At 47.3% G+C, this 10,834-nt stretch overlaps 2 protein-coding genes across 2 annotated transcripts; both read left to right on the top strand.

Annotated features, from left to right (window-relative positions):
- LOC127300322 (uncharacterized) lies at window positions 1–6,131 on the top strand. Its single transcript, XM_051330420.2, has 6 exons — window positions 1–270; window positions 3,245–3,490; window positions 3,780–3,953; window positions 4,148–4,254; window positions 4,622–4,947; window positions 5,293–6,131. Exons 1-6 carry the CDS (start codon window positions 130–132, stop codon window positions 5,871–5,873), a joined length of 1,575 nt encoding a protein of 524 aa, XP_051186380.1. The 5' UTR covers window positions 1–129; the 3' UTR covers window positions 5,874–6,131.
- A 2,122-nt stretch (window positions 6,132–8,253) lies between these two features.
- On the top strand, window positions 8,254–10,614 carry LOC127300321 (uncharacterized). Its single transcript, XM_051330419.2, has one exon. The coding sequence runs from the start codon at window positions 8,254–8,256 to the stop codon at window positions 10,612–10,614; it is 2,361 nt and encodes a 786-aa protein (XP_051186379.1).
- The last annotated feature ends 220 nt before the right edge of the window (window positions 10,615–10,834 follow it).

Raw genomic sequence — 10,834 nt, 5'->3', positions numbered from 1 at the left:
CCCCGCGGCTCGCTCGCTCGCTTGCTTGTGCAAACAGCTCTCCTCCTCCTCCGCCGCCTCCGTACAACAACCCGATATCCTCCGGCTCGAAGGAAGCGGCGCCGCTGGTGACGGCGAGCGGGAGAGGATATGGTTCACCTGCCGCACCTGGGGAAGCTGCGGCGGGAGGTCAAGGAGGAGGCGCTCGACGCCGACGATCCCGCCGCCGCAGCGGGGGCCGAGGCGTCGCCGTTCCACAAGAGGTCCCGCCTCACGCAGCAGCAGCAGCAGGTGGGTTTCCCCTTTCCCTTCCCTTCACTCCCCGTTCTTCAGATGATAGGATACACTGTTGGCTTCAAACTTTTTACAGTACAAAGTTTGTTTTCTGCATCGTAATATCCGGACTGACCCGTTGATGGAATCGGGAAGCAGCCGAGCAAGCATCTTCAAGCACTACAAAGTTTTAACAATCTAGTACTCCGAATTTTCATTCGGCTCTGAATTCTTCTTGGTTCAAATTTCCTCAGAAATTTATTAGCCTAACTGGTCTTTTGGGAAATTACATTCATACTTGTTAGTGCTCTTCTCATTCTAGGAATGTAGAACTGTTATGCCAGTTGCCAGCGTGAAAGCGTCTCTGCGCAAAAGCCATGCAACTTGTCGAGGATAGATATGAGATACGTGTGCAAAAGCAAGCCATCTGGTGAAGTCAAGTCACCTGGAATCTTTCCTGCTCGCAAGATATTAGAGCATCCCCACTCGTTGGCGCTCCCCACGCCCAAATCCGGCGAAATTTTCGTCCGGATTGGATGAAGATTTGGCGTGGGGAGCGCCGAAGTTCCAGCCGTCCCCCCGGCAGGAAACCCCCAACCTCGACCATTTGACATATTTCAAACAAATTCAACATAAAATTTAACAAGTTGGGCAAACAAGAGGACGAAAATTGCTGAAACAAATTCGGCGATAACAGTACAATGTTTAACAAGTGGTGAAACAAATGAAGCACACAAATTTCACAATTTTTCAAACAAATTAAGACAGACTAGTTGGCGTCGGCGTTGGCGTTGCCTCGGAGCCTCCATATGTGCTCCACCAGATCATCTTGCAGCAGCTGGTGCATTGTAGAGTCTCGAATCTCCTGGCGCATAGCAATGAAGGCGGCCCATGATGGAGGCACCTGGTGATTAGGCTGTGCAAGAGGACCCTCTCTCTCATATGGTGCTTGTTGCTCAGCCAGAGGAACCGGATGCTTTCGCTCATCTTCAATAATCATGTTGTGTAGGCACACACAGCAGTTCATCACCTCCCACATCTGATCCAGGGACCAAGTCATAGCGGGGAACCGGACGACAGCAAATCTCTGCTGTAGGACACCAAATGCTCGCTCGACGTCTTTTCGGCAAGCTTCTTGTTTCTTGACAAACTCGCAAAGTTTGGGGGTGCTAGGGTTGGAGATCGTCTTCACAAATGTTGCCCACTTTGGATAGATACCGTCTGCAAGGTAGTATCCTTTGTTGTAGTGCCGACCATTGATCACATAGTCCACCGGGGGAGCATGACCCTCAACAAGCTTGGAAAAGACCGGGGAGCAGTTTAGGACGTTGATGTCATTGTTGGATCCAGGCATACCAAAGAAAGAGTGCCAAATCCAAAGATCATGGGTAGCCACCGCTTCAAGTATCACGGTGCAGCCTTTTTGTGACCCTTGTACATTCCCCGCCACGCAAACGGACAGCTTCTTCCATTGCCAATGCATGCAGTCAATGCTTCCAAGCATCCCTGGAAAACCTCTAGCTTCATTTGTTGCAAGGATCGGTGTCTTCGACGGTGGGTGATCTCAAGTAATAGTCCCCGAACACCGCTATGACGGCCCTGCAGAACCGGTAGAAACAATCAAGGGCGGTGGACTCCGCCATCCGAAGATAGTCATCTCGCAGTATCACCGGGAGCTCCATACGCCAAAGATCCTCATAGCCACCGTGCACTTCGCAGCGACGAAAATCCAACCAAACCAAAGGTGCAATCCGCCTTGCATCTGAAGTAGGGATCAAAGTGGCGGATGGCATACACAATTTGCAGTAAATAGCTTTCGCTCATCCCGAAACGACGCCGGAAAAAACTCTGACCGTGCAGCCGATTGTCGTCTAAGTAGTCTGCGTACAACATGCGGTAGCCCTCCGCCGCTGTCTCGGCTTGCACTTCCGGCGACCTCGTGCCGACCCACCACGCCGACGAGTTGCCAGTCCGGCGTACATGCTTGCCAAGCAACCAAGGATCATCATGTGCTCGTCGTCTTGGGCGGCTGCTGCCATCTCTTCTTGCATAAGCTCGACGAACATCTGCTCCTCCTCTTCGTCCGAGTCCATGGCCGGCGAGGCAAATGGACGAACACCTGACGGGCGTGGTCGAGGCAACCCGAGCCGCGAGCGACGACGAGCAAGCAGGCCGGAAAACAGGCCGGCGGAAGAGCAGCCAGATAGGCCGTCGTCCAAACACGGCGGAATATAGGCAGGTGGGGAAGGAGTGGCGGCGCAATCTGGGCAACAAGCCGGCGGGGTGGTGCCGGCGGCGAGAGAGATACGAGGGGTGGGGGAGATTTTGAGCGACGTGGCGGTGGGGTTCGTGCGTCGAGTCACCGACAGATCGGGCCCTTCCCCGCTTTTCACTCGTCCGGAGTCCCCGAGAGCTCCCCGGGGGCCGGGGCGTGGGGTCGCCGGATGAATTTAGGCCCAAATCCGGACGAAAACGAGGAACCGGGGGCGCGACTGGGCCGAATTTCGCCGTCCGGATGGAAAAAACGCTCGCCGGGGGCCTCCTCGGGGGGACGAGTGGAGATGCTCTTATTACTTTGTAAACAACCATATCCCGTTTCATTGTTTGGTTTTAGAAATGGACAGGAGAATCCTCAAAGTGTAGTATTTTATTCTTCAGTAACAGTACAAACTGTCCCCAACTCGCACATGCTAAACCACTCTGTTCTTAAGCCTTAAGGTATCACACAAGATTCTACTTGGTCCTTGACAAAAAAAAAAACGTCCTCTCTGTACTGTCGGTACTTTCAAGCTTTCACCACGGATTTTGGAATAAAACTAAAATTATGTTTCACATAAGATGATTATGTAATAATGGACAATCCTATTATCGTAAGAAAATGTGTGCACGTGAGACACGAGTTGTATTTGTGGATCCAGGTAATACAGATAAAGTCATGCTTCACTCTGCTTTATTCTAATCTAGGTTTGTTGTGTTTTCCCTTGTCTTGCAGCAATGGAGCACGGGTGGTGCTAGTGTGTCCAATCAGCAGCAGCCGTCACAGCATGATTTCCTTGAGGAGCCTAGCCCACTCGGCCTGCGGCTTAAGAAGAGCCCCTCTCTGGTGGATTTGATCCAGATGAAGCTTGTGCAGGCCGGTAAGGCGAAAGATGCCAGGCATGGCGGCACTGTTAGTGCCTCAGAGAAATTGAAAGCTTCTAATTTCCCTGGTTCTGTACTAAGAATCGGATCTTGGGAGGTTAGCACTTCTCCATGTGCTCATTCTCACTGTCATGCAGCTCTTTTATAGCATTCATGTTCCCCAAGTGATAAATGTTTGTAGTAGTAATAGAAATAGGATCTTGGGAGGTTAGCACTTTTCCATGTGCTCATTCTCACTGCATGTACATCCTCTATTCATGACAACAATCGCAGTAAATGTGTTCATAAATATAACTGTTCAGGTCGTGTCATTATTCATCACTTGCTTTCTCATCTGTGTGCAACTGATTCATTTATGCTAAAGGTTTTATTTCGTACATGAACAGTGGGTATCAAGATACGAAGGAGATTTGGTCGTGAAATGTTATTTTGCAAAGCACAAACTCGTGTGGGAAGTGCTGGATGGTGGTCTCAAGAGCAAAATTGAGATACAGTGGTCTGATATCTGTGCACTTAAGCTGGTTTGTCCAGAAACTGAACCTGGAACCTTGGAGATTGCAGTAAGTACATGTAGATACACTGAATCAGTAATGCAACTCACGGCAAAGCTAAAATATTTTATGCCCACAAGGAATCACATCATCATGTATTAACAGGAGTGTTAAGGATCTTGTCGAGTAGTAATTTCATGTCTATTTTGGCCCTCTGGGGGCATTCTTTCTGTTGCTAATCATGTTTTTCTTGCTTTGTCCAGTTGTCTAGGCAACCACTTTTCTTCAGAGAAACCAACCCTCAGCCAAGGAAGCACACTTTGTGGCAGGCAGCCTCTGATTTTACCTCTGGACAGGCAAGCATGCACAGGTACATGAAGTCATTCTTGTGCCAAATGATCTTTTAATCTTAGACCCAATGATTTCACATCTAAATATACCGCCCTTTGTCCCAAAATAGTGGAGGTTAGGCCGATTTTTTGAGAAATTATAGTGAAAAAGGATTCAGACCTACATCACAATCAAATAATTGTCAAATAATATCCCCTTAGTTCTCTTCTGATGTTGGTGCTTGGATGTTCTGGTGAGCGTGTGTTCTTCTGATAAACTGGAACCTGAACACTTTCTCTGGTGGCATATTAATGGAACCTGGGGGAAACCCCTTTTGTCTAAAAAATAATTGTCATAATATGCTAAGCAGCACTGGTGCCTTAACTTCTGAAGTTTATTTGTTTCAGGAGGCACTTTCTTCAGTGTGCCCCGGGAATGATGAATAGACACATGGAGAAACTTGTTCACTGTGACCCACGTCTGCTGTCGCTAAGCCAGAAAAATGACATCACTTTGGAGAATCCTTACTTTGAATCAAGGTGTTCTCTATTTGAAGATCCAGATGATGTGAAGTGCCAGGATTTTGATCCTAATGGACTTGATGATGATCAGTTAGGACCCCAAAGATTTAGAGAACTTTTAGCGCACCATTCTGCACCCACTAGTCTGGATGTGGAAGGAAGACAGGAAGCTGGAGCATCAGATAGCTTGCCTCGACATTTCTCGAATTCAGGTGAATTTGAGAATTATAAAAGTAGTTTCTCTTGGTTCATTTCTCACCAAAATGCAATGGTTTCTGAAGAAAAAAATTGCAATGCTAATTTATGCCGAGTTATGCTAGAGAACCATGGTATAATGTGCTGCTCAATCTATACTGTATCCATGTTAACCTTCATGTGTATTCTTGACTCACGATGTCTATGTTCAGGCGCATTAGGAGCAAAAAGTTATTTATGTTATCAAAGATGCTGTCCAATTTGAAATTGTTTTCTCTTGTACTACGAATGCCACAAATTACCACTAGGATCATTGTTGCATGTACAATGAATGTCTTTTCTCATCATTTTTTCCATTCCAGTTACTGGCAGTGAAATGATTAAACAAGACGGGGCTTCTGGTATGTGCGAGCCACAAACAAGCATCCTTAGCTGGAACGGTTTTAAGTTGCCTGGGATCCGGCGATCCATGTCCAAGAGTGAGATAGCAAACCACATCTACAGACAGATGTATTCAGGGAACCTGCCTACAGCTCATGGTGGTGCTGGCACATCGGGTAAACTTGTGTTAGATGACATCACCAGGTACCTACTGAGTGACTCTCAGATCATCAACGGTGGCCATGACTCAGCGGGTGAACTAGCATTTGATGAGGTGACTCGACAACTTCTGAATGATTCCCAAATCACAGCCTCCGCCGATGAGAGGATGCTCATGTCAAGGGTCAATTCTCTGTGTTCATTGATCTACAGAGATTCAGGTGAAAGCCAGGTAAATGCTGGTGTTCATGGTGATAATGAGATGTATGAGAGAAAGCCCCAACCTTACGCGCCTTCGGTTGGAGCAGAAGAGGGCAGTGGCTCATTGCCTCCAAGGCAAGAACCATTTGGGGATCTCCTTACCCATCTGCCGCGCATCTCATCATTTCCACATTTCTTGTGAGTTTTGATCTCAGGGAGGCAAATGTGCAGTGGCTAGTGGCCAGTGGGACATGTAGGTTGATTAACTCCTGTGCGTAGGGATTTTTTTTTGCCAGGAAGCAACATGACCCCTTCTTTCTTGTATGTACATAGAGATAGGATAATTGTAGGTAAGCTCTTTTGGCTGCATAGACCAATACGTCTGCCTGTGATCCATGCCATGTAGTTGATTAAAGAAGTCTGCGATCGTGAAAATGGTTAATGCCGAAAATTTCTCTTATGATCTGACTTGTTTTATGAAACACTAAGTATAGGATGGAATCAAATACACAGGTGTGCATCGTGGGAACTTGTTTTATGATATAATTTCCACAGATCGTAAGCATCGCTGAGTACTTTTCATATGAATTTAATGACATCAATTTTGCACCATATTAGTAGGTGCTAGTATTACTGAATTGGCGAGAACGAGCTCTTTGTACAGTTGTCGAACGGGTCTCAGCTCTTTTTTTTTATGAAACTATAGGCGACTTTACTCAATGATAACCAAGTCTGTCAAGAAAAGGGAGAAGGAATCCAGGTGGCTGATCATACCAGACTTCCCCAATCCTTTCCCTAAAAGAAAAATGAGCAAGCTCATGCGCGGCTACATTTGCTTCTCTAAAACAGTGCATAATCGTCGCCTTACCGAACTCAGTCATCTTTTTTCGGCAATCATCTATCACCACCGCTCCTACTGCTCTATATTCTGACGGGTTGAGCACCGCCTGAACCACCTCCATCGAATCACTTTCAATTAACAACGAATGGGACTCCCAACTGCTCTGCAAGATTCAGTCCCTTCCACAATGCAGTAGCCTCCATTGACGGCACATCAAGTGCAAACTGAACATGTTCAGTCTTAGCAGCAATGAACATCCCTAAAGAGTCTCTTAGGACAGCACCGATCGCTCCAGTACCCGATTCCACATCAAACGCTGCATCAACGTTTAATTTTATAATACCGGATGCAGGTCTAGTCCATCTAGATTGGACCACTGCGGTCTTCTTCTTTCGCGCCAAAGCGTTAGCAACAATTCGCGAATGGAAAGAGCTGATCTTTCAGTTTTTCCTACTTTATCCTCATGGACTATTTGACGGCGCTCCCACCAGATATACCAACATGCAACCATAACCAGTTCAACTGCATTAGGTTCACTCAACTCCACACCACCTGGATTGGCTGAGCAAATCAAATCCTCTAGCACTGCCGACCCTGATCTATCAACATTCACAGTAGATATTATAGTACTTTCAAGGCCTAGAAACCTCCAAATATCTCTCGCTCCATCACATTGAAACAACAAATGTTTTAAATCTTCAGGTTCGGTTTTGCAAACAGGGCACACCACTGGTGACTGTATATGCCTTTCCGACAAAGTGCAATAGCATGGCACTATCCCATGTAGAATCCTCCAACTAAAAATCTGAACTTTAGGAGGTACACATACTTCCCAAACTTTTTTCCAGACCGGATGTGGATCAGCTGCTCCTGTGACTTCATCTAGCCGAGCTCTCAGTCTGTACTCTGCTCTCCATTCTTCATAATATGCAGAATTAACCGAAAAACTGTAACGGCTGCTGCGCTGAAGCTACGAGCTGCCATTCCAGGGACGCATAAGATGAAGAAGATTGAAGCATGAGAATCAACGGAGGAATTGAACCAGGAAGCTAGTGGGCCGGATGTCGAGTAGTGGGCCGTGGGCTTGTAGAGAGAAGGAAGGAGTGTGTGTGGTGCGCAGTTATAAGCACGAGATTCCAGTGTAATAGACAGCTAAGAAAAGAAAAGGAAAAAGATATCGTCCCTGACCTTCTCTCTGTTCTTCTTCTTCCCCAAGTCTCGTTTCCATCTCTGTGAATCTCCAGTCCCAAATCCGTTGGTCCTCGACCTCGGCAAGGACATTACAGTGGTATCAGAGCCTAATCGATCCCCGCACGCGCTTCATACACCCAGAAATTTTTCCGGTAACATCGACTGGTCGGTTGTGGATTGCTCTTGAGCAATTCGCTGTAAATCCGAGATCAGCGTTCGGAGAAATTAAGGGGAGGCAGCGACGGCGACGTTCAAGGCGAGCGCCCAGACGAGACACGTCGTGGATATCATGGGTTCGTTTGAGGAGCGGGTGATGAAGGAGCTAGAGGCACTACGGGGGATTAAAGAGAAGATGGAAGGGATTGACCAGATCCAGACGCGGCTGAATGAATTGGACACCAAATTCTCCGAGCAAGCGGGCAGGCTCGAGCAAGTGCAAGCGAAGGTGGATCTCTCTGTTAATTCGCTGGGGGCGATACACCAGGAGCATGTGCAGGTAGCACGGGCGCTCAAGGAGACGACGGGTTGACGGGGAGCGGCGCTGGATCGCATGGCGGCCGAGGGTTTCCTCGCCACTTCACCAACTGCAGCCGTCTCACCTTCTGCGGCATCCAACCTGGGGATGCCACGCTCGTCGATGGCGCCACCACCACCACCACCGCCGCCGCCGCCAAACATCAACCGACCCCAGTTTCGCCGCCCGGATCAGCTTCAGGTACAACAACCACCTCAACCCCCTGATCCTGATCGTAGTGATAGAAGGGTATGGATGCCGAAGATGGAATTCCCAAGATTTGACGGCGATGGAGTTCGTATGTGGCTGGACAATTGTGCATCATATTTTATCATGTACAACATACCAGAGAATTTTCGTGTTATGTCAGCATCCATTCATCTTCATGGCAATGCTGCTCACTGGTACCAAGCATATAAGATGACAGAGGATGACACAGGATGGGCTCGATTTAGTGCAGCAATTCGTCAGGAGTTTGACACCAATGTCCACCGTGATTGTATGAGGGAATTGATGATGCTCAAGCAGGTCAGCACTGTACAGGAATACAAAATACAGTTCACCCAACTTGTGTATCAGATCCAGCTATATGATGGCACAATGAGTGAGACGTTGTTAGTCACACGTTTTATTCTAGGCTTGAGAGAAGACATAAGATCAGCCGTGGAGATGCAAATTCCTCAGACAGTGCAGAGGGCAGCTGAGTATGCACTGGTACAAGAAGCAATTCTGGAACGTACCAAGGTCAATGGAGCCAAATACAGCAAGCCATATGTATCCAAATCCATCCAGCAGCGAGTAGAAGCAGCTCCTAAGCAACAATTTGCAGCAGGGCATGTTTGGCGTGCTAAGCAATTAAAGGAGTATCGCCGCGCCAACAAGTTGTGCTATGGTTGTGGTGAAAAGTATGCCCCTGGCCATGTATGCTCCACTAAACAAGGTGCACAGCTTAGCGCAGTTGCATTAACCGATGGAGGTGGTATTATTGATGATGCAATGTTGGATGCTATTGCGGGTGAAGAGGCAATGGATGAGGCTGCTGGGTTTTTATCAGCAAATGCTATGGCAGGAATAATAGCAAACAATACAGTAAGACTGCGAGCACTAGTGGGCCATCAAGTTATGTTGCTATTAATTGATTCTGGGAGCTCTCACACGTTTATTGACCAGAAATTGGTGGACCGCCTCAAGTGTGATACTCACAGTTTACCGAATGCCATGCGTGTCAAGGTAGCTAATGGGCAATACATCAGCTGTACCTCTGAGGTTCGCAACTTGGAATGGTGGGTGCAGGGCACAACCTTCAAAACAAACATGAAAGTACTGCCGCTGGGAGGAGGCTATGATGCCATATTAGGCATTAACTGGCTAGCACAATGGGGCTTGATGCAATGCCACTGGGAAAATCAGTGGCTACAGTTTGATTACCACGGCAAATCGGTGACATTACAAGGGATTCCTGATACTCCTCAAACACAATTGCACGAAATATCGGTGGAACAGTTGGAGAAACAAATAAAGGGTAATGAGATATGGGCGATGGCAGTGGTCACCATGATGAGCACACATGACAGCTCCTCCACACCTGTGTGTGTGCAAACACTACTAAATAATTTCCAAGATGTGTTTCACGAGCCTAAAGATCTTCCTCCACATAGAACATTCGATCATGCCATATCCTTGCTACCGGACAGCGTACCTGTGAATTCACGGCCATACAGATACTCCCCACAACAAAAAGATGAGATCGAGAGGCAGGTGGCAGAGATGATTGCAGCAGGCATTGTCCTTCCAAGTATGTCCCCATTTGCATCACCAGTGCTTCTCGTGAAGAAGAAAGATGGGACGTGGAGGTTTTGCGTGGATTATCGCAGATTAAATGCATTGACAGTAAAAAGCAAGTTTCCCATGCCAGTGGTTGATGAGCTTTTAGATGAATTAGCGGGTACACAATGGTTTTCAAAACTTGACCTACGGGCAGGTTACCATCAGATAAGAATGGTGGAGGCTGATGAAGCAAAAACAGCTTTTAAGACTCACCATGGCCAGTTCCAGTTTCGAGTTATGCCGTTTGGCCTGACCAACGCACCTGCCACTTTCCAGTGCCTTATGAACTCAGTTTTTGCACCTCACATCAGAAAATTTGTGTTGGTCTTCATGGATGAAATTTTGGTTTATAGTAAAACCCTCGAGGAGCATCTTTTACACCTGCAGCAAGTTTTCTCCCTGCTCAGACAACATCAACTGTATGCAAAGATGAGCAAGTGTTCTTTTGCCCAACAGAGTCTCGACTACCTTGGGCACATCATTTCCAACAAGGGGGTAGAAACAGAACCAGACAAAACTAGTGCTATGGCAGCATGGCCAGTGCCCACCTCAGTAACAGAGTTAAGATGATTCTTGGGGTTAACCGGATACTATAGGAAGTTTGTTCGAAACTATGGCATCATGGCCAAACCCCTCACAGCTCTGCTCAAGAAAAACTCGTTTAAATGGACAGAGGCAGCACAACAAGCATTTGACAGTCTTAAGCAAGCTATGATCACTACACCTGTGCTCACTCTCCCTAATTTCTCGAAGCCTTTCTGTATTGAGACTGATGCTTGCGCTTCTGGTA

Source organism: Lolium perenne, chromosome 5, assembly GCF_019359855.2.
Source record: "Lolium perenne isolate Kyuss_39 chromosome 5, Kyuss_2.0, whole genome shotgun sequence".
NCBI lineage: Eukaryota > Viridiplantae > Streptophyta > Magnoliopsida > Poales > Poaceae > Lolium > Lolium perenne.
This window is presented reverse-complemented; position numbering and strand designations above follow the sequence as displayed.

Coding starts and splice junctions, on each gene's coding strand:
- LOC127300321 (XM_051330419.2), top strand. CDS start 8,254: ATGGCGGCCGAGGGTTTCCTCGCCACTTCACCAACTGCAGCCGTCTCA.
- LOC127300322 (XM_051330420.2), top strand. CDS start 130: ATGGTTCACCTGCCGCACCTGGGGAAGCTGCGGCGGGAGGTCAAGGAG. Junction 3,491..3,779: donor TAAGAATCGGATCTTGGGAG/GTTAGCACTTCT, acceptor GTACATGAACAG/TGGGTATCAAGATACGAAGG. Junction 3,954..4,147: donor CTGGAACCTTGGAGATTGCA/GTAAGTACATGT, acceptor TGCTTTGTCCAG/TTGTCTAGGCAACCACTTTT.